This window comes from Schistocerca cancellata, chromosome 4, assembly GCF_023864275.1.
Source record: "Schistocerca cancellata isolate TAMUIC-IGC-003103 chromosome 4, iqSchCanc2.1, whole genome shotgun sequence".
Lineage (NCBI taxonomy): Eukaryota > Metazoa > Arthropoda > Insecta > Orthoptera > Acrididae > Schistocerca > Schistocerca cancellata.
This window is the reverse complement of record NC_064629.1, coordinates 504,629,136-504,653,808: the sequence shown is the minus strand read 5'-3', so window position 1 is coordinate 504,653,808 and position 24,673 is coordinate 504,629,136. Positions and strand designations below refer to the sequence as shown.

Genomic DNA, 24,673 nt, shown 5'->3' with positions numbered 1-24,673 from the left:
ATTGACTTCATTCTCAGTGGTTGGAGGTAACATCATTGTATTTAGTGCAACATTATTTACAAGTGCTATATTTGTTTTGGGGATTTTTGCTGTAACTTCTCTGAAATACTTGAAAAGTGCTCATTTACATAGTTTGATAAGTGTTATTTATCATTTATTACCTTATCCCCCTCAATTGGCAGTAAGTTATTCTGTGTTTGTTTGCCCATTTCCTTTTTTACAACATCCCAGACTGCTTTACTTTTATTTTCTGCATTATATATTATTTTGTCATTAAATGACTTTTTTGCAGAAATCAGCAGTTTCCTTTAGATATTTTTGTATCTATGATAGAAATTTAAGAATCTGGATCATTGCAGCTCTTTTTCATGGAACTGAGGTATTTAAGTGTTTCGGAGGACTTCTTAATACCTGCGGTTATTCATCTGTTTTTGTGAGATGTTGATACAGGCATGCATACTTTTGGAAATGCCTTTTCAAAGTTCAGTTTTAATAACGTGGAGAATTCAGAGAATTTAATATTCACATTGGTTTCCTTATACACTTCATCCCAGCTTTGTTTTGCTAGTTCTTTTGAAAAATCTTTAATTTTGACTCCTGATAGATGTCATTTGTAGGCTTGTAGTTTAGGGAATGATTCGATGTCCATTTTCACTGTTGTTATTTGACAGAGATGGTATGATAGTTCGGGATCTTTTACCGCTACATCACGTTTTTCCATGTCCATATTTGTGGCCACATGGTCAATTACTCGTGCAGTCACTGTAGTAACCCTTGCTGCACTATTGACCAATAGGGACATGCCAAAACTGTGAAGGATGTTTGTGAGGGTGCTGCTGGATTCATTTATGATATTAGTGTTGATTTTAAGGTCCCCACACAGAATTATGTTGACCTTTGTACTTGAGACTTTATGTAGAACTTCTGTTAATTTACTGAAAAAAGTGTCCACTCTACCACTGGAAAACCTATAAACAGGCAAAATGATTAGTTTCTTGGTGATATCAAGCCCTGTTAATTCAATAGCTGATATTTCAGAGTGTTTGTCTTCACTTATTGTGCTGGGGTCATGTCTTCATTTGAACTGTGTTCCTTTTCCAATACAAATGGATGATCCTCCACCCCTTGAAGTAGTTTGCAGTAAGAGTTTGCCCTTTCATACAATGATAATACTACTTGGATTTCTGCGTCTCTACACCAGTGCTCAGTAACACAAACTACTGTGCAGTTCAAAGATTGGTGCTCAATTTCTAATAGTTGTATTCTATTTTTTATTGATTGCATGTTTTGATGGAGGATTGTTAAGTCTGTGAAATACCCCATGTTACTCTTTCCAATGGTTTGCTTTTCTTTGCAACATCTGGTCTGTGTGATATTTGAAGTGTTAAAATCTGTCTTGTGAGTGATTGTTTCAGTATTTTTTAAACTGCTGGAGATACTCTTTAGGCAGGGGAACCTATTGTCTAGATTTACCCTAAAAAAGACTTACTTTTCCTACACATAACAACAGGTATTTGACCATGTGTGGCCCAAGATCTACCCCCTATACTTTCATGAATTAGCTGTACCAATCTTCCCTTCCCAGTCCTGTTTAGGTGTAGGCCATGCCTAGTGAAACCCCATCTGTTGATAGTCCGTATGGGCACTAGAGAAACATGAGCAAAATTGGATGCCCTGAGAGCCATCGCCAACCCCACATTGAATCGCCTCACAGCTCCATGGAGGCGTTGGTGCCAGGAGTCAGGGAAGTGGACAATATTAATAGTATCCTCAGACTTTTTGTAGATGATGCAGTTATCTGTAATGAAGTACTGTCTGAAAGAAGCTACATAAATATTCAGTCAGTTTTTAATAAGAATTAAAAGTGGTTCACATATTGGCAACTATTTTTAAATGTTCAAAAATGTGAAACTGTGTACTTCAGAAAGTGAAAAAATGTAAAGACTGGATTCCATTGGGAACCATGTGCCCAATGACTGCAGTATTAGTAGTGCAAACAATAAAAATGGCAGCCTCAGTTGTAACATGTTTTAAATCTTTTATTACAGCAAATCAATTTCAGTGCAAATTTTGCAGACTCATGTAACAAATTCTCAACTCAAAAATTTTTTAGTTAGTTGTTGTGTTGTTCTGTGCTGATGCCATATTGAAATTGCAATATGTGCTTTTATTACATGAATCTTCAAGACTATAATATTTGCACTAAAGATGGTCACATAATGACTGAGTAAATTAGATTGGATGCACTTTTCATTTCAATTGGTCCATACTGAGGAGAAGTTCCAGGGTGTGGAACATGTCAGAAGAATGAGAATACATACTAAATATTTACAATGAAAAACAAATATGAGTATGCTAATGTACCTTCCACTGATCCATAGTGGAATGATTGTCATGGATGTGGAATGAGTCAAAATGTTTTAACCACATTTTCATTTATGAGGTAATAAACACTGAATAGAAGAATCATTTCACTCAATTTACAACACTTATTTACAGTGATTGCATTACTGCAATGAATTTGTGCAGGAGTCAGATCATAATAAAATTCCCTTTTTTTATATTATTGGTAAACACACACACACACACACACACACACACACACACGCACACACACACACGCACACACACGCGCACACACACACACACACACACACATACACACCAGTTGTTTCTACAAAGAAATTCATCATTGGAGTAGATGGAGCTAGCAACCAATAAATTCTTAGGGCTCCTCTTACACTGAACTTTATTTGCAGTTAAAATTTTTTTAGCTGCTGGTAAACTATTTAAAATGTGTGTTCTTGAATAGACACCTTTTTGGACCAAAGCAAGTGACTTCAAATTTTTGTGAAGATTATTCTTATTTCTAGTACTGATTCCATGAACTGAGCTGTTGATTTGAAAACAAGATTTATTCTTATTGATGAATTTCTTTGATGAGTAAATGTATTGGGAAGCCTTGGTTAATATTTGTAGTTCCCTAAACAGGCTTCAACAGGATGTTCTTGAGTTCACACCACAAATAATTCTTATTACACTTTTTTTTACCCAGAAAACTTTAACTTCGCTTGATGAGTTACCTCAAAAAATAATCCCATATGACATTATGGAATGGAAGTAAGCATAGTATGTCAACTTTTTCATTTTTTTATCCCCTGTCGGTGACTAAATTCACATTGCAAAGAGAGATTTGTTTGAGTGCTTCAGCAGTTCTGTGGTGTCCTCATCCCAGTTAAATTTATCAAGCTGTAATCCCAAGAATTTAACACTGTCCATTTTTTCTATCTGTTTGTCATCATATTTTGGCCATATATGAGTGGGAAACCGCTTACACGTTCTGAATTGCATGTAGTGTATTTTTTCAAAGTTTAGTGAAAAAGAATTGGATAGCACCCATTTGTTAATGTCCATGAAAATTTCATTAACCAATCTTTTTAAGACTGCAGTTGATTTGCTATTTATTGCAATGTTTGTATCATCTGCAAACAAAACAAACTCGGCATCTGGTAATATTACTGATGAAAGGTCATTGACATACACAAGAAAAAGCAAGGGCTCTAAGACAGTATCTTGTGGGACACCAAATATAATTAGTTCCCAGTAACATGATGCCTGATGGCTTAATTCATGGCTCTTTCCTTATGACATTCTTTTGTTTCCTGTCAGACTTAGGAATGGAATCATTCTGCAGCATTTCCTGTCACACAGTAATATTCTAATTACTTAAAAGGATACTGTTATTTACACAGTCAGATGCCTTTGACAGATGACAAAATATACCAGTAGCCCATAATTTATTGTTTATGAGTTAAGTACATTTTCACAGTATATGTCGAGAGCCCACTCAGTATCAGCACCCTTTCAAAATCCAAACTGAGACTTGGGCAATATATTATTTGTTGTCAGGTGGTTAAGAAGCTGATTGTATATTATCTTTTCTAAAATTTTTGAGAATGCTGGCACAAGTGATATTGGTTGGAAATTTAAAGCCTATTCTTTAAAATGTGTGTGAAATCTTATGGGACTTAACTGCTAAGGTCATCAGTCCCTAAGCTTACACACTACTTAACCTAAATTATACTAAGGACAAACACACACACCCATGCCCGAGGGAGGATTCGAACCTCCGCCAGGACCAGCCGCACAGTCCATGACTGCAGCACCTTAGACCACATGGCTAATCCCACTCAGTGCGTATTCTTTACCTCCTTTCTTGAACAAAGGTTTAACTTCAGCATATTAAACCATTCAGGAAATATTCCACTCAAATGACTGGTTACACAGATAGCTTAATATGTTACTGAACTCTGAAGCATGCTCTTCAGTTAACTTTGTTGGTATTTTATCATAAACACTAAATTTTTTTGATTTAAAGATTTAATGATAGACATTACTTGTGCTTTGGTAGTGATGGTCATGTTCATGTTAGTGAAGTTATGTCTGAGGTAATTAATGTTAGCATTTACTCAACCTGACAACCTCATCTGAGGCTGCAATTTTTCTTGTTTACGAGAATAAATGCTTAGGCTCAGTCATGATTAATGCAGTTAATAGCCTTTGGCTTATTGGTAGAATACTAGGAAAATAAAATCAGTCCACGAAGGAGATTGTTTATGAAACACTCGTGCAATCCAGTGCAGTTAATAGACTTTGGTTTATTGGTAGAATACAGGGAAAATGAAATCAGTCCATGAAGGAGATGAATCACTCATGCAATCCATTCTAGAATGTTACTCAAGTGTGTGAGGCCCATACAAAATGTGACAAACGGGGGAGATCCAACACATACAGAGTAAGACAGCATGAATGTTCACAGGCTAGTTTGCGTCTTGGGAAAGTGTCACAGAGGTGCTGAGAAAACTGAACTGGCAGATTCTTAAAGTTAGGCATAAATTATCCTGAGGAAGTCTATGTACAGAGTTGCAATAACCAGCTTTAAATGATGACTCTAGGAATGTACTACAACTCCCAATGTACTGCTCGCATAGTGATCATGAGGGCAGGATTAAATTAATTACAGCACACACAGTGTGCTCCGTATGTGAATGGAATGGGGACAAACCTTAATAACTGATACAATGGAACGTACTCTCTGCCATGCCCTTCACAGTGGTTTCCAGAGTATATATGTAGATCTAGATATGCCACTTATCAAAAGAATATTTGCTCAACACATGAAAAGATGAATATGGATTAGTTTCTTGTGGCAGAATTATGCTGGGATAGACCAGTAGTTATTATCAGAGACAATGCAAAATAAATATATTTTGTAAATATTATTACTAACCAGTTGCTACCTTTTACATCTTCACATATTACATGGCAATATCAAAATTCCAGCGGTTTTAGGAGTGTGATAATGAATAACAGTTGGTACACCAGCCCCCCCCCCCCCCCCTGAAATTTGCAAGATGTTAAATTTTTTGATCATATTTGAAAAGTTTACCAAAAGATTAGAGTAGGACTTTTAGAACCCACACGCAAGTAATCATAGTTATTTTATGTTGCAAAAATTATGAACATGATGTAGGGCATATTTTCATAATACTCTAGCAGATTAAAGTATGTCACTGTCATCATGGGGTACTGTTGATGACCTCATAGTTCAGTTCTGCAAAACAAATCCCAAATTCAGTCCAGGCATAAGGAAAAGGTAATGGGTAAAACTTCTCTCTCTCTCTCTCTCTTTGACTCACACTGATAAAGCACACCTCACACCTCTAAAGGAAAAGTCGTTAGTGTGTAATAACACAATAAAATCTGACCTAAACATCGTCTCTTCAAGACATGGTGATGCATGGAAGTTTTATTGTTAGTGTTTGATTTGCAAGAGGAGGAGCAGTGGCAGCGTACAGTCCCTAGCCATTCTAGGTTTACTCCTAAACCTACTGACAATGTCTGATAGTGTTTGTCTGTGAAACTGTTAATGGTAGTCTACTCTTTGGGCAGGAAATTTAAAGTGTGTTTACATGGGACATATTTTTTGGCAATGTGTGGCTATAATATTATTGCTGTCAATATTGCTGCATTGTGGCTGCTATAGATGGGAATACTGCAGTATGTTCAGCAATATTACCGATGGATCATGCTTCTGCAAGTATTTGTTGAGATACAACTGAGATGTCACCAGTGTTGTCCATTAAAGGTGGAGAATATTTCATATGGCTGGGCAATATACAGGGTGATCCATTGACCATGAACAGGCCAAATATCTCACGAAATAAGCATCAAATGAAGAAACTACATAGAACAAAACTTGTCTAGCTGGAAGGGGGAAACCAAATGGGGCTATGGTTGGCCTGCTAGATAGCTTTCTGCCATAGGTCAAATGGATATCAACTATGTTTTTTTAAATAGGAACCCCCATTTTTTATTACATATTCGTGTAGTACATAAAGAAATATGAATGTTGTTGTTGGACAACGTTTTTTGGTTTGTTATAGATGGTACTGTAATAGTCACAAACATATGGCTCACAATTTTAGGCAAACAGTTGGTAACAGGTAGGTTTTTTGAATTAAAATACAGAACATAGGTACATTTGAACATTTTATTTCAGTTATTCCAATGTGATACATGTATCTTTGTGAACTTATCATTTCTGAGAACGCATGCTGTTACAGTGTGATTACCTGTAAATACCACATTAATGCAATAAATGCTAAAAATGATGTCCATTAACCTCAATGCATTTGGCAACACATGTAACGACATTCCTCTCAACAGCGAGTAGTTCGCCTTCCGTAATGTTCGCACATGCATTGACAATGCGCTGACACATGTTGTCAAGCGTTGTCGGTGGATCACGATAGCAAATATCCTTCAACTTTCCTCACAGAAAGGAATCCGGGGACGTCAGATCCGGTGAACATGCGGGCCATGATATGATGCTTCGAAGACCAATCCACCTGTCATGAAATATGCTATTCAATACCACTTCAACCGCATGCGTGCTATGTGCCAGACATCCATCATGTTGGAAGTACATTGCCATTCTGTCATGCAGTGAAACATCTTGTAGTAACATTGGTAGAACATTAAGTAAGAAATCAGCATACATTGCACCATTTAGATTGCCATCGATAAAATGGGGGCCAATTATCCTTCCTCCCATAATGTTGCACCATACATTAACCCGCCAAGGTCACTGATGTTCCACTTGTTGCAGCCACCATGGATTTTCCGTTGCCCAATAGTGCATATTATGCCAGTTTACGTTACTGCTGTTGGTGAATGATGGTTCGTCACTAAATAGAATGAGTGCAAAAAATCTGTCATTGTCCCGTAATTTGTCTTGTGCCCAGTGGCAGAACTGTACATGATGTTCAAAGTCATCACCATGCAATTCCTGGTGCGTAGAAATATGGTACGGGTGCAATCAATGTTGATGTAGCATTCTCAACACCGACGTTTTCGAGATTCCCAATTCTCGCACAGTTTGTCTGCTACAGATGTGTGGAAAACACCTACTTGAGCATCATCATTTGTTGCCAGTCATAGTTGTGTTTCACATGTGGCTGAACATGTCCTGTTTCCTTAAATAACGTAACTACCCAGTGAATGATCCAGACACTTGGATGATGTCCAGGATACCGTGCAGCCTACATAGCACATGCCCATTGGGCATTTTGATCATGATAGTCATACATCAACACAATATCGACCTTTTCCGCAATTGGTAAATGGTCCATTTTAAAACAAGTAATGTATCATGAAGCAAATACCGTCCGAACTGGCAGAATGTTAGGTGATACCATATACTTATAAATTTGTGACTATTACAGTGCTATCCATCACAAAGCGAAAAAAGTGGTCCAACTAAAACATTCATATTTCTTTATGTACTAAATGAATATGTAATAAAAAATGGGGGTTCCTATTTAAAAAATCACAGTTGATATCCGTTTGACCTATGGCAGTGCCATCTAGTGGGCCATCCATAATGCCATCTGGTTTCCCCCTTCAAGCTAGACGAGTTTCGTTCTTTGTAGTTTTTTTGTTTGATGCTTATTTCGTGAGATATTTGGCCCGGTCACTATCAATGGACCACCCTGTATATCTCTGACCTTGTCTGTAAATGCTTCCGTCTCACTCTCAACCTTGCTGCCTTTTTCTGCTGATCAGTGCTAAGTCATTTAATCTGAGTGAGGAAACTGTTATTTAATTTTGTTTCAAAATATAGGGCATGTAGATTCAGGCACTCAATTTGTTTCTTGCCTACAAGAATGTTTCAGAGAGGAATTAAGTTTGATATGTACATCTATACATCTGCAGTCAGAATATAAGATTTAACAAGTAGTAAAACTATTGAACCTATACCCCTACTGCCAGAAGTATCCATCTCCGAATCTCACTACTATAGAACATGACAGTTACAGCAAAACTGTATGATACAGAAAAAGCTGGAACCCTAACAACTCCTTTTTGGAGGAGCTGACAGCAATAGTGACAGTAAAAATGAAAGGAGTAGCAGCAGTGTCAGTTAGGACATCACCATCAGTGTTAGCAGTAGCACCAGCACTAACAACACTAACAGAAGCAGTGAAAATAGTAACAATGACAGTAGAAGCAGCAGCAACAACAGCAGAAGTAGCAACAATAACAACAGATATAACAGTAGGAGCAACAGTAAATCCAAGCTTCATCATCAGTATCAACAACTGCAGTACCAACAAACCTAGCAGCATTTGCACCCAATCTGGCGACAACACCAACAGCATCTAGAGAACTATCGAAAGTAGCGGAAGCAGTACCAGCAGCGGCAGTTGTAACAATACCATCACAAACTTTAACAGAAGTTTCACCAGCAACTGTAGCAGCTACACCAACACTAATAACTGTACAATCAGAAGGAAGGAAGAGAGCTACAGTAGAAGTGTTATGGAAAGACAGAAAACAGTGCCTCTTTTCAGTTTAAAAATCATTTTAATCAAAGACACCATTGTAACTAATATTGGACTAGTGAAGAAGTTTGATATTTCTTGTTTGGGTAAACAATGGGCCACTGATACTGAACTTACAGTTGTAAAATAGTTGGTAACTATAATATGGCAAATAATACAAAGGATCAAGGAAGTCTAGGCAGTATTTCTCTGAATCTTAAAAATACAGAAGATTCATATGAAGTGACAGTGTTTTCACTTTCTGGTCATAACTGTGTATCTTTAAATTATCCAGGTTAGTTCCCTCTTGATAAAAGTTACATAACTAGGCTAGTTCTAAAATTCGTGATTGTCAGAACTATCACAAAACTGTTGGGTTTCATAATTACCTTACTGAAGGAGACTTGTTTGCCCAATGTTATGGCGACACACATTACAGTTTAAGTAATGATTTGTTAGCAAAGATAATACCAGTATTTTATATGTTTCAAAGCAATCTTGACACAATTTAATGACACAATTCACATAAAGAAAAGCAAAGTAACTGACAAAAACTTTGAAACTAAGGTTTCAAACAGACAAAATCCATGGTACACTAAACTACTAACTGATTTGAAAACCAGTTTATGATCTATATATATATATATTAGTTTAAAAACTGACCATGCGAGGTTAGCCTGTGCTGAATGTAGTAATAAGCACAAAAAAACCTTCATGGAAACCAAACAAAGTTCAAATGCTCTGTTTGTATCATTGGAAAAAATTGAGCAGCGATTATAACCAACAACACAAAAACTATACCAAACTGCAGAAGCACTCATCACAGTCATTCACATGGTACTGACACACAATTTCCTCAGCAATGGAGAGGTATCTGCATAGACATGCAGTGCAGTTAAAGAAAGTCTAAATGTGCATGAAGAACATTTGCCTCACCCATCAACCCAGCAAGTCAGCCATAGCTGTACACAGTGAAACATGTGGTCAGGGTATAAATGTGTTCACAGACCAAAGCAGATCCATCAATCCCAACCAGCCACCATGTCATCTTCTGCCAATGGCATCACTGGACGTGTTATGGGTGGGTGCAGGGTCAGCATACAGCTCTCCTGGCCGTTGTCAGTTTTCATGGCCTGGAGCCTCTACTGTACACTCAAGTACCGGTAGCCCTTCAATTGTCATAACAAGGCTAAGTGCACCCAGTTCCAATGCTCCCACAGAGAAAAAATCCTTGGTAGTATGGGGAATTGAACCTGGGTCCTCCACAGGGCAGTCAGCTGTGCTGACTACTCAGTTATGGAGGCAAATGTAATCAGGACATAGACTTTGCTAGTGTTCATGTTTTAGTAAAAACATTATACCAAAAAATAAAACATAGAAGTCAGAAAGCCTGTAAGTTCGTTAAATGCCAGAACAATTTTAATTGTAACATCAACTTTAGGATGCCAGTGGCATGGCTGCTTGCCCCCATAGCTACATGGACACTACATAACAAAAAACAAGCAGCCACTCGCACTTCTCTACGTAAATGTCACACAAGAGTCACTATTTACATCATACAGCATCACCACTGTAGTACTGATAATATCTGCACTCAGTCAAAGTTATTTACACTACTCGCCATTAAAATTGCTACACCAAGAAGAAATGCGTATGATAAACGGGTATTCATTGGACAAATATATTACACTAGAACTGGCATGTGATTATGTTTTCACACAATTTGGGTGCATAGGCCCTGAGAAATCAGTACCCAGAACAACCACCTCTGGTCATAATAACAGCCTTGATACACCTGGGCATTGAGTCAAACAGAGCTAGGATGGCGTGTACAGGTACAGCTGCCCATGCAGCTTCAACACGATACCACAGTTCATCAAGAGTAGTGACTGGCGTATTGTGAAGAGCCAATTGTTCGGCCACCATTGACCAGACATTCTCAGTTGGTGAGAGATCTGGAGAATGTGCTGGCCAGGGCAGCAGTCGAACATTTTCTGTATCCAGAAAGGCCCGTACAGGACCTGCAATATGCGGTCGTGCATTATCCTGCTGAAATGTAGGGTTTCACAGGGATCGAATGAAGGGTAGAACCATGGGTCATAGCACATCTCAAATGTAACATCCACTCTTCAAAGTGCTGTCAATGCGAACAAGAGATGTCCAAGACGTGTAACCAATGGCACCCCATACCATCATGCTGGGTGATACACCAGTATGGCAATGATGAATACATGCTTCCAATGTGCGTTCACCACGATGTTGCCAAACACAGATGTGACCATCATGATGCTGTAGACAGAACCTGGATTCATCCGAAAAAATTATGTTTTGTCATTCATGCACCCAGGTTCGCTGTTGAGTACACCATTGCCGGCGCTCCTGTCTGTGATGCAGCGTCAAGGGTAACCACAGCCGTGGTCTCCGAGCTGATAGTCCATGTTGCTGCAAACGTCGTTGAACTGTTCGTGCAGATGGTTATTGTCTTGCAAACATCCCCATCTGTTGACTCAAGGTTCAAGATGTTGCTCCATGATCTGTTACACCCATGCAGACAAGATGCCTGTCATCTTGATTGCTAGTCATATGAGGTTGTTGGGATCCAGCATGGTGTTCTGTATTACCCTCCTGAACCCACCGATTCCATATTGTGCTAACAGTCGTTGGATCTCGACCAACGCGAGCAGCAATGTCGCGATAAGATAGACCGCAATGCGATAGACTACAATCCGACCTTAATCAAAATCGGAAACGTGATGGTATGCATTTCTTCTCCTTACATGAGACATCACAAAAACGTTTCACCAGGCAACGCTGGTCAACTACTGTTTGTGTATGAGAAATTGGTTGAAAACTTTCTTCATGTCAGCACGTTGCATGTGTCGCCATCGGCGCCAACCTTGTGTGAATGCTCTGAAAAGCTAATCATTTGCATATCACAGCATCTTCTTCCTGTCGGTTAAATTTCATGTCTGTAGCACGTCATCTCTGTGGTGAAGCAATTTTAATGGCCAGTAGTGTAAATAATTAGTTTTCTACCATGCAAACACAATGTTTGATACAGTCTTTCTCTATGTGCATTACTACATAGCTCTCATGGCATCACATGATCTCCAAAAGATCTAGGTGTGCTAATTTCTGAGTTAAAGGGTGGGTGCAATGTTCTGGTTGATTAGCCTTGATCTGCATGATAAAATACAAAAATTATAGGGAAATAATTGGATTTTCATATTCTTCTAGAACTCTTCTCAACCCTACAGGAGTTTTTGGTATCAGGAAAGTTGATTATTTGCTTCATTTGTACTAATTTTACCATGACTAAATGCCTAAGTTAATTTGTTGTTGTATATATTGCTATAAACTTTGTTTTGAACTGACTGAACAAATTATTTTTCTGTTATGCATAGTGGCATAATTTATTTGATAATATTCTTTACCACTTACATTTTACTGTTTGTTTAGTGATTTCACAATTTACGTTTTGAGAATTTCCAAATTGATTTTCTTTTTCTTTTATAATTATAAATTATGGATTTAACTCATAAACTTAGTAATTCCTTAATAACCTTCAACACAATTTGAATAAAGTGTGAGAGTAATTTCATATCTTTACATGTCATGACCATCTACTTAAAAAGTTTAGTTCCCATATACATTTATATGAATCATTGACTCCTATAAAATTGTGTTATGTATCTCACATCCCAACTGTGAGTCACACAGTTTGCCCCTAAAATGTTAATGTAGCTGACTAAAAGTATTGGCTATGAGCATACATAATTATACATGCATGTAAATGTTCTGTGACTTGAAGAAGCACTTGCAAGATTTCTAGATACCAATGCTCCAGTTAGTTCATTATGTGTTATTACAAAACAAAGGAGTTGTAAATTACCTTATTTTCCTAGGATATTTTTCCCCAGAATAGCAAAGGATAGAAGACATCATCCCTTTACACTCCTATCTCTAGGGGCACAAGAGAAGTTTCATGTGTGTGGACCCAATTTCAGATATTCAAGTAACTCTTTCATCTGTCTGCAGAACTATCTGTGGTAAGCTCGAGATTTGAATGAGTGCCACAGTGTATGCTGCAGCATTTGCATAGATGCCTCAAGATACAAGGGCATCATTTTGAATACCTCATTTAGGCCACATTTTAGTGTATCATACACTGGGAAGTAGGCCTACTAAACAGGTTATTATATTGCAATGTGTCATCTACTGGAATGAACTCTACAGGGTGATCCATGGCATGAATATATTCCAGTAATAGTAGTAGTAGTAGTAGTAGTAGTAGTAGTAGCATAGTTGTTGTTGTTGTTATTGCTTATGGATACAGAGACAATGCATACAAGGAAGTACCGTATCCTACATAATGCAAGTGTGCATAGTACCCCACACCGTAATATTACATTCAGAATTACTCATACAACTTTGATTAAATTGCATAGATGACTGAAAAGATATTTTAAATGCAACACGTAGTTCACACTTACATATAACACATAATAGTTCTAAGACTTTTGTTTCAAACATTCCTTCAGATCATAGTAAGCACTTAATTAAACATATTATTGATATGTAGGGCATGAATATAATTATTTCTGTTGCTAGGTTATTATAGGTATTCATTTACACATAATAGCAATAGCACTAAAATGCTCACGGATTTGTTGAGCCATTGCTGTGATTTCATGAGTCAGTTAGCATTCTGTCAGATAATGTGAGCTAGAGACATCTGGAACATTTCCGCAATATCTCATTAATGGCAATATTTATATGAAAATTGTTTTGTCCACGTTCAAGAGCACAAGAGTTTGAATCTCCCAAATGATGTTAAAATATAATTACAGGTCCAGTATTAGGTAAATTGAGGTATGGAACAGACTGGCCTTACACAAAATGGAACTCACTTTGAACTTACAAAATTGTGTTGTCCATTATTTTAATGCCAGAAGTTTTGGCAAGTGAAGTAGTATGGGTCTGATGACTTACCTCAGGGAATTTTATGTGAGGTAGCATGGATTCTGAAGGGAGAATTCTGATTTCACTCATATTAACTGTCCCTTGAAAAATTCAGCCCAGTTACTTCACAAAAAAATGTCCTCTACAATATTAAGAGGTTGCACACCACAGTATTAAATTAAAGACATTTCATTGTTTTAAATTTTTGTGTTGCACAGCCCTATGTGATGTTGGCCCCTAGGCAGCAGTCTAAGAAGCCTGTGTGTAAATGCAGCTCTGACTATGAATGGCAGAGAGGAGTATGAAGCTGATGGAGGGAGAATCGAATATGCTGTAAGTGTAGAGCAGATAACTGGGTGGGACAGCTATGGAGGTAAACAGAGAACAGGAATTAGTGGAAGTTGGGACGTGGTAAATAACACAATCAGAGGATGTGTATTTCAGAAAAGTCCATCGCAGTTAATCAGTTCAGGAAAGTTGGCATTGAGGAGAAAGAAGTAGGAGGAGATCTAGACGGCAGATGTGATATGAGTGTGAAGAAAGTATCCATGAACAGAAAGTTAATGAAAGGAACCCCCTGTTGTGTACCTTACTGTCTCTTTTCATTTATATTTGTACATCCAGGTATCTTGAAACATGAATTGTGATTAGATTTGAAAAGAGAGAGAGAGAGAGAGAGAGAGAGAGAGAGAGAGAGAGAGAGAGAGAGAGAGAGAGAGAGAAGGGGGGAGGATGTTTCCTTGCTGTGTGTCCTTCAGTAACATTCCATCCATAAGATAATACTTATATTTTATAATCTTCAGTTGGACCTACTGTTTATATGCTTCATTGTAAAAAAAAAACATCTTGGTGTTCCTTTCAGGACAGAGAAAACGTATGGCTTTTCTTGATCTCTTACTACAAAGTCCAGATAAATTGTCAGACAAAGAAATAGAAGATGAAGTGGACACATTTATGTTTGCTGTAAGTAACAACTTGTGAGTCATTTTCCCTTGGTTTTATTTATGGGTAAATTGAAATGCTATTTATCTAGTCCTGTGGTCAAATATATGAGAATTTTTGGTGGAACATATGTTTTAAATTTACATAGAATACGTAGTGTGATGCTATGAAAAGTACAAGAAAATCTCTGTTGAACAATCAAGAATCTTTATTGATCATTGAACATGCAATATGAGAAAGGCTTGGTCTTTGGTAAATATCAGAATAAAATTTCTGACAATGTGTACAATGAATAGATACAGTTCATATACAAGCAGTTTGTAAATACCATAAATATTAAGGCACTGAGTATGTGTTCAGTAGACACAACAGTTACAAAGTTGGAGAACACAATTAATATACAGAGCTGCAAAATATTATACATGTTGAAACAGTGACTACAGTGACTAAATAGAATTAACAAGGTTCAATATACATTATAAGCATACAATGTGTGTGCTGCTAAAACTCAGAAGCAAGTCCGGTGAATCAAGGCAGTTATATGATGTGGTAGCCCTCTATCCCCCATTGAAGAAGAAGGTTCCCATCTTTATCTGAAGGGAGTGCTTTTTAAGATATAAGAGCTGGGAAGTTTTGACCCCTAGAAATTTATAGAACCTTCCAGAATACTGAAAAGTATTTGAGAACATTCCACAACATTCCAGAACACTCTCAAATATTGTAGAATGATCTGGAACATTGTGGACCATTAGAAGCCTTTTCAGTACGGTATGGAATTCGTCATTGGTGGCACTACCATTGGTAGGGGTGTATAAAGCAAGACCTGTCATCTGTTTGAACATAAAGTTCTTATCATTGGCAAAGGAAGTATTCAAAAGTGTACTGCAGTGAATGAATGAAATCAGATAGTGAAGTGTGAGTAGTCAGAGTGATACAGTGACTGAATATAAAGTGAAAATAAAGACTGAAAAGTGTTTAAAGTGTACTTGGCGTATTTGTTAATAAAATGTTGATTTATATTTTAGACAATGCTCAAATGTAAAAGAGAAGGAGATCTTGCCAGTTCTGAAGCAGAATGGTGAAAACAAAAGAAAAATGAAACATGTGGAAAACACAATAGAAGCAGGAAATTCTAATGAAAGGTCAATAACCTTAGCAAGGAATTTCAACCAAAAATAAGATAATGTAGAGGAAATAATAGTGAACTAATAGCACTACAGAAAGGAATGTTACATCATTGGACAGAGTAATTTAAGGGATTATTATACTCAAAGAATACTCAAGCATGGGAACTAAGAGAAAACCAGCAAGTGGAAGAAGAGGTAAGTGGGATACCTTAATGCCAGAGAATCAGCTAGCAATAAAAAAAAACTAGCCAACAATAAGTAATCTAGCAATGACAGCCTACCAGCTGAGCTTGTAATGTGTGGTGTAGATCATCTGCTTATTAGCATGGAAGCCCTGATCTCAGATATATGGACAAAAAAAAAGCTGTCCCAGATCATTTGAATATGGGAGTAATATGTGCTGTACATAAGAAGGGGCACATCCTGGACTGTACAAAATATAGGGGAATTACACTATTGAACACCGCATATAAAATATTCTCCTCCCCACTAACCAGATATCCACCCTGAGGGAGTACAGTATAGCAACATATCATATATTCGTTCGTTTTAAAGCACCAATGACACTGTAAAAAGATTTAGGCTTATTGAAGCCATGAATGAACTGGGAATACCACAACAGTTAATATGCGACATAAGTTTGACTTTGGAAAAAGTAGTTTGTAAAGAATGGATATAAGGAAATTTAGCACAAAGTTTGAAATTAACTGGATTGAGGCTATGGGATCACTCTCATGTTATGCTTTTTAACATAGTGCTAGAGAAGAAAATAAGGACAGCTGAAGTCAACACAACAGGCAAAATATACAACAGAATGTTACAGGTTCTGGCCTATGCAGGTGATGTGCATATTACTGCAAGGACAGAATAAAAATGATTACCGGCTGGCCCCACAACTTAAGTCCATAAATCTGGCCAGGACAACAAAGTGTGAAATGGATAAAACTTTAATACATCCACTATTAACATATGACTCAGGAACTTGGACACTGATCTACAGTGTGAAGAGCTAATAGGATATTTTGAATGGGACAGTTAATGAAGCATGGTGCAGACAAATATAATTTTGAACTTTACAGATAATATGAAGATCTTAAAATCATAAAGTTAATTAAGATAAACTGCCTGAAATGGGTCAGCCATGTTTTTCACATGGAACATAAGAAACCAACAAAAATACTGCTGCTACAAAACCTAGTGGGATGAATACAGGGAAAGACTAAGACTTTTATACTCAGATGACATACGAGAAGATTTAAAAATTGTTGATGTCAGAGGATGGAGACACAAGATAGTGATGAATGAAATGATGTCCTAGAGCAGGCCAAGGCCCATTAAGGGCTATAGGCCCAGGAAGAAAAGGAAGAAACAGTCATTTTACAAATTGGTTTCAGCACAACTCATTTAATAAAACTTTTATTCAGTAAAATGGGTTGTCTGGTAAGCAGTTATACAGTCTTTCTTAAAGAATGTTTAATTGTATACCTTGAGCAGTTTGTAGTAGTTTATCATAGATTTTTAAAGTACAGTATTTACTTTGTGGGAGTTACCTTTCTTTTGTTATCCTGTACCACAGTATGTCCTGCTCTGCCTTTAGTCTAGTGCTATAGTTATGAATTTCTTCCCTGATAGTACTGTTTTTATACAAATAGTACATGGTTGTATATATACAGGTTTACAATAGTCTGAGCCTACTAAAGAGAGGAAAACAGTGCTCATCAGGACCAGTTTTGCACATTATGCATAATTATCTTTTATGTATTTTCGAAAGTTCAGTAACATAAGAGGTGCATCCCCAAATCAGAAGGCTATAAGTAATATGTGATTCAAAGATCCCAAAATACATTACTCAAAGATAGTCAATACTAATTATGTCTCTATGTTTCCAAAGCAGATAGGAGACTCATGAAGACTTTTTGCACATGACTTAGAAGTTGTGCCCAGTTAATTTGGAGTCAATATGTATTCACAGTAGTTTTACAGACTTATTTTTTGTGGATATCAGTAACCCTAAAGGAAGATGCTGTGATTTCTCTGAATCAGAGAACAATTTATTTGATGTGAACAGGTAGAGTTTTAAAACTTCTGTAGGTTACGTTAGACTGTCATTAGTACATGTAGACTACAGTAGTTTTTCAAGCAGCTTTGGTCACTTAAGGTCATATCCATGTTACCTGGTATGTTTGGTGTGTTGCATACCTGTTGGCTATTAGCTCATAATAATCACTTTCTTCGCATATGTGATCAGTGTCTTGCTAGATTCCCCTAAGAGCAAGAAGCTGTGAACCATCTAGAAACTGATTAAGGATATAGTAAGGGCTGGGTAACCATACAACATTTTCATTCTACATAGTTATCCTCCTATCTGTTACTTACAAATAAACAATATTTATAGCACAACTGATATTATCAGTGGTTAATTCAGGTTTTATTAAAAATTGTTGATTTGTAATATGAAACATAGGGACATTGTAATAAAAATAAAGAAACAATACAGATTTATCATATAGTGCTAGAAAAGACAGTTACTTAATAAACTCTTGCCTTTGATCACGATGAAGAATGTTCTAGAAAATCACAACAATAATTATATAATATTTCGTATATTTGTGCATGTAAACTGTACTTGAATCAACAATAGATGCTTTGGTTACATAAAGGCAGAGATCTTATGTGATCAACTAATTTTTAATACTTATAAATGCAATATATATTCTCTACAAATTTAAAATACACAATGGACTAATACTGAATGATGTACAGTTTTAACTATGTGCAAAAGGAAAAACCAAACAAACAAAAAACAAAGTGAGGACATCAGGTCCTAGTTTCTCTCTGACACATTCATTTATGTTTCTTTCCCTGCCTATTCTAGCAATACTGGTGGTAATTTTACAGTTTACTACATCATCTATATAATGTACCAAAACTATGAAACTGTAATTCTGGTAGAGCAAAACTCTAAGAACCAGTGGAGGACAGATCTGAGTGATTAGTGCACAAAGTTGAGATGTTCTGATGTGAGGTGATCAGGGTTGTGTCATCAGCATAGTATATCACTATGATGTCCAGCCATTCACTGATACCTGTAATGCCCCGATGGGTCATTTTGACTCATACTGTATAACAATAATGTTCTGAGCTATTATTTAAAAACTGAATGCAATTATTATATTTTGATGTTTTTATATTATTTATATACCATTTAGGATATATAATTCTGAAGAAATTGCAACATAACACAAATAACATCAGTTATTAAAAAATAAACAAACCTCATTTAAATCCATACATCCTGAAGAAGAGTAAGAAAGTGAGGGCATTTTCTTAGTTTTAAATGCATAGAAACATTGAATTATTTTTATTTACAGAAAATTTAGCTAGTTCATACTTCTGTGCAACTGACACTTTCATATTCAGTTTTCTTTGTGTGTATTGTACGAATCATCTTCTTACCAAAAGTGCACTTGAAAGAAGTGTTTATCACACTTGTAGAATTTGAGAACTTGACATTTTTGGTGTTTTTGGGTGATTTGTCTTCCTTTTCATTCCATTGTTTTCATAATTGTCTGTGCTCCAACAAACTGAGTGACTATTAACTTACTCAGAGTGTAGTGCCTCTGCAAGCAGCTGAAGAATGTCGTCTTGTGATCTACTTCCCAGTACTAGTCGAGAATATGACATATGCATTTATTCCTGTTAGATCAAGAATATGTGGAAGGCATGTACTGGCCATCTTTTTGAGGCAGTCTTGACTGAATACTGTATGGTGAATCCCAAACATTGTATTGCTGTAATAACATAGTTTCTGAATTTTTTTCTCATGTGTATTTATAGTGACACTAGGATGAAGGGAACTCTTCACTAACATGTTGTCATTTTCTTTCCTTGATAGACCCACAAGAAAATGTCATCACATTTTTAAATTTTTATCACCTACAGAGGAGCCTTCAAACACTTCAGAGCATGTAGTATTTCTCTTCTTACTCTATTTACTGTTCCTAAGATGGTGGCTGACTATTGTTCCAATTTTGCTGCAAGTTTGAGGGAAGTGCAATAATTATCTGTTGAAATGTTCCTGCTTTTGAATAGAAATGGTTCCATAAGATGCATCACTACATAATATGAAATCCTTCCACTTTGTGATCATGTAATATCCTTACCAAGATAACAGAAACAATTGAGAATATACATGGTATCAACATCTACAGCTAACCAGAGCTTTTGCTCATACTTGTCAAGCTTCGAAGCAATGAAATGTGTCAACAGGCACCAGCCTTGCTCATGTCTTGTTGTGTCAAATCAGGGTTTGTAGCACATGGTGAGGTTTTCTATGAATTAGTTTCAAACATCAGAAACCAATCAAATTTATCAGTCTGTAAATGGACAGAGCATGTAGACTTCTCAATAAATCTTGGGAATCTCATAATTTCACTGAACATATTTCTACTCATCATTCAGAACACTTTGTAAGCCTGGAAGTATCTTATCTTGATGTAAATAGTGTTTATGATGCATTTCAATCTTCACCTCACCTCACTATATCCTTGCGGCATATCCAGTGTAATCAGAGTGATATTTCATTGTAAGCTATCCTTCAGATCAGGAAGAGTCTGGGTACAGCGCTGATAGACATGAGCTGTAAGATAAAAGACTGATCCTTGTAAAGGAATGATAAACTAAAGTATGTTGTATAGTGGCCATTGCTGTTACTATGTACCACATTAATAATAATAATAATAATAATAATAATAACAAAGACAACTACTATATCATAAAACAAAATAATTTGGATACAGGTGTGCAAAAAATAAAGTGATTTTTGGAAGGGAATGACAAACAAATGTAAACTTTATTGAATCCATTGTTGTCCATTCATACCACTATAGTATGATGAAAAGTTAATTATTTCATTACAAAGGAAGTATGGGAGTGAATGAAATACATATAAGGCATACCAATAAATACAATTATAGTATTATCTTAAAGGGTTCAATATGACCACTCTGGACAGTAAAGATAAAATTCACAAAAAATCATAAACAATTGTGCAAAATGTGCTGTTCTTCATGTCTGTTGATGTCAGCTGTATCAGGACTTTATGCAGAATTAGTGGTGATGAGTGAAAATGTGTGTCTGGAATGGCACTCAAACAAGGGATCTCCTGTTTACAAGGCAGTTGTGTTAACCACTGTGCCACCTAGACACACTACTTACTGGAATTGCATGGACTACCGCAGCATACTTCTCAACTGATTCACCTAGTGCCACCTATCTGCAGTCCTCACCCATGTCCTCCATACTCACTACTATGAGATTTCCTCAGGAAGCCAAACATAATTGTGCGACTTCACTTAAGGTGGTGGATTCATTGCCCATCGAGGTAAATCAATTATATGAATGCATGGTGTCTGTTGTTTTGGTCATGAATGATGTAGTCAACAACTGTGGCAATACTGATAAATATTGTGGTTTTGTATTTTGTGTCAGAACTGGCATAAAACATCCATCTGTATATACGCCTATGTGGTATTACATTTTGTCCTTGTTAGTAAGGAAGCTAATTGCTTGTAATATTAAATATTAAGGTATTCTTCAATTACCACCATGCAGTTTATGACAATAGTTTGAACACGTCATCCTGAACATTTGTTGAGTCATGGTGCTCCTCACTCTGCACCACTAGTATGGTAATTTAAATAAAGATGAAGTGCCCTGCATCACTAGTATGGTAATTTAAATAAAGATGAAGACTAATTTCCTCAGCATGCAAGTTGAGTACGATCAAGAGATGGCGCTGTTTAATATACTGGTCTGTTCCCCGAGGTGAACGATTACATTTCTTGTAGCTCTTGCTTGCATTTTTTTGAGATTGACTATGTTTGCCAGTAACATTATGGACTTTATAACTTTGATGCAACCATTTATTGCTAATTGCATCTTTTCAAAAAACATCAGCAGAAGTATAATGTGGGAAAAGCTAGTATTTAAGCAGTAGTGACACTGCTGAAAAGTACGAAACATGGAAAGCGTTATTTGATTTCTCATGATGTCTTTCAGTTATTTGATCCACAGAAAGGTAATTTCATTTTTCCTAGATAAATATCCATAACAACATGTTGTCAATTGTTACATAGTTTCTCCTTGGCAGAGTGAAAGCTCACAGAATTCCACATTTATGAGGTTCAGCTGTTAATTTTTGAAAATGTCACTTCTGTTTATAAATAACTGTTATAGCCACCTATTGCAAAATAAAATATCTGTCTGTAATAATATTGCTTAATATTGATAGAAAGAGGCTACTCATCAAAAAGGACAGTACTGAGGAAATATTATGAAGTACCTAGCTTAATAACTCTGATTTATTTCAGGGTCATGACACAACAGCATCATGCACCAGTTTTGCTCTGTGGGCACTTGCCAAGCATGCGGATGTACAGGTAAAGAACATGGTTACCTCTCTCTGATTTGATGATTTAGCACTGATTAGAAGTAAGGTAGTAACAAATATTTGTGATGCACACCATAATTTTGAAACCTGATTATTATTATTTTAGGAAAAAGCTTACAGTGAGATTCGTGAGCTTTTTGGTGATTCAGATCGGCCTGCAACATTTCGAGACTTGCAAGAGATGAAATATTTAGAGAGAGTGATAAAAGAGACATTGAGACTGTATGCAACAGTTCCATTGTATGCTCGCGAACTGGACCAAGAACTAAAAATCAGTGAGTTATTATTAAAATTTGATTTATTTAAAAGCATTTGTTATGTGTGCTATTCAACTGCTCCAATGTGTTTCCCCTCTTATTCCTTTAAAAAATTACTGGTAACAACTTCAGAAGTTTGTGATCAAATGTTAACCACTTCTTCCATCTACAATTTCTACTCTCCAATTCTTAGTTCATTACCATATTAATTCCCCCATGAACCGTGAAACTTGCTGCAGTGAAATAGCTTGTGTACTTCAACAATACATACACTGATCAGCCAGAACATTATGACCACTGGCGTACTACCAAATATAAACCTGTCCAGGCAATAGCTGCATCACCTAGTGAGGAATAACTGCTAGTAAGACACATGCACAGCGCGTGTACTATCAGTGAGCATCCTGTCCACGTGTAGAATGGGGAAGGCATGTGATGTATTTGAGCTTGATCAAGGGCTGGAGGCTTGGCACAAGCATTTTGGAAACTGGATGACTTGTTGGGTGTCAAACAAGTGCTCTGGTGAGTGTCTTCAACTTGTGGTGAAACCAATGTGACTCACTTCAGACATCGTCGGGTTGGGTGGCCACCCCTCATTACAGATGTTGGACATCGTGGGCTGCTGGGCAGACTGGTAATACAGGACAGGCAGCAAACTGTGGGGGAACTAACATCAGACTTTAATACTGGGCATAGTAAATGAGTGTCTGAACATGCAGTGCAGTGAACATTTATAGCCATAGGCCTCTGCAGCCGAGGACCCAATCATGTGCCAATGTTAACACCACAACATTGGCAACTACAACTTAAATGGAGACATGACCATCAGCACTGGTCAGTGGCACAGTGGCAGAGTGCTGCATAGTCTGATACATTCTTCATCATGCTGATTGTCTTCCAGGGGAACACCTCCTTGACATCTGTACTGTGGTACGGTGACAAGCTGGTGGGGACTCCATTATACCCTGGTAAATATTCACGTGGGCATCCATGGATCTAGTGGAGATCGTACAAGGCACCATAAAGGCCAAAGAATATTATACACTGGTTGCAGACCATGTAACCCCTTCATGACGATCATGTTTCCCAACAGCAGTGGCATTTTTCAACAAGATGAGCCATGTCACAAGACAGGAGTGTGATGGAGTGGTTCAGTGAACACATTGGTGAGCTCCAGTTGATGTGTGCTCCCCCCCCTAAACTTGTCAGATCTGAACCTGATTGAACACATCTGTGAAGTGACTAAACATGGTGTCAGAGCTCATCACCCCTGCCCCTCCCCCTCCGTGGAATTTATGGGAATTAGGTGACTTGTATGTGCAGATGTGGTGCCTGCTCCCTCCGGTGAACTACCATTGCTTCATTGCTTCTATGCCATGCAAAGCTGCTGCTGTTATCCATGCCAAAGGTGGATGTAGTAGCTATTAGGTAGGTGGTCATAATGTTCTGGCTGATCAGTGTACACCAATAACACTGGTGTAATCACTTCAGAAGGATGTTTGTGGAGAGGCCAAATTAACTTATTGTTCCTGAAGAGCTGCAGCAGCCTTTTCAGTAATTCCAGTGCCAACAGCCTGGATAATTTACTGATCTGGCCTTTTAACATTAGCCAACATGAAATTACTATTTTTATACTGTGGAAAGATGAAATAAAGGGGAAACTACAGCCATTATGGTTCTCAAGAACTTGCAGCTTTAGTGTGTGGTTTAATAATGGGTAAAATATTCCAGATATAAGATTCAAATCTATGTACTGGGACTACTCAGGAGAATGCTGCAGTTAGAAGAAATGCAAATCTGACAGTCTACAGCTAAGAGAGTGAATGATATATCACATAATTGGGTGGGTAGGTAGGATAGAAAAGGGAATAGATAACTTGATATTAGACATAATGGGAATTGGTGAAGCATGATGGTGGAATGAAAGAGATTTCTAGTTAAGTTAATACAGATTTATCAAACCAAAATCAATTGCTGGAGATATGGAACTAGGAAAGAGGGCAAAGTACCATGAACAGCACAGTGAACTTATTATCATAGCCAAGACCG

General features: G+C 37.1%; 1 protein-coding gene across 1 annotated transcript in view; it reads left to right on the top strand.

The window, feature by feature from the left end:
• LOC126183489 (cytochrome P450 4C1-like) overlaps positions 1 to 24,673 on the top strand; it is a 242,223-nt gene that overhangs the window by 192,712 nt on the left and 24,838 nt on the right. Inside the window, exons 10-12 of the mRNA XM_049925522.1 lie at positions 14,710 to 14,810; positions 22,288 to 22,356; positions 22,474 to 22,642. Coding sequence (XP_049781479.1) covers positions 14,710 to 14,810; positions 22,288 to 22,356; positions 22,474 to 22,642 — 339 coding nt within the window. The remainder of the gene's footprint in view (positions 1 to 14,709; positions 14,811 to 22,287; positions 22,357 to 22,473; positions 22,643 to 24,673) is intronic.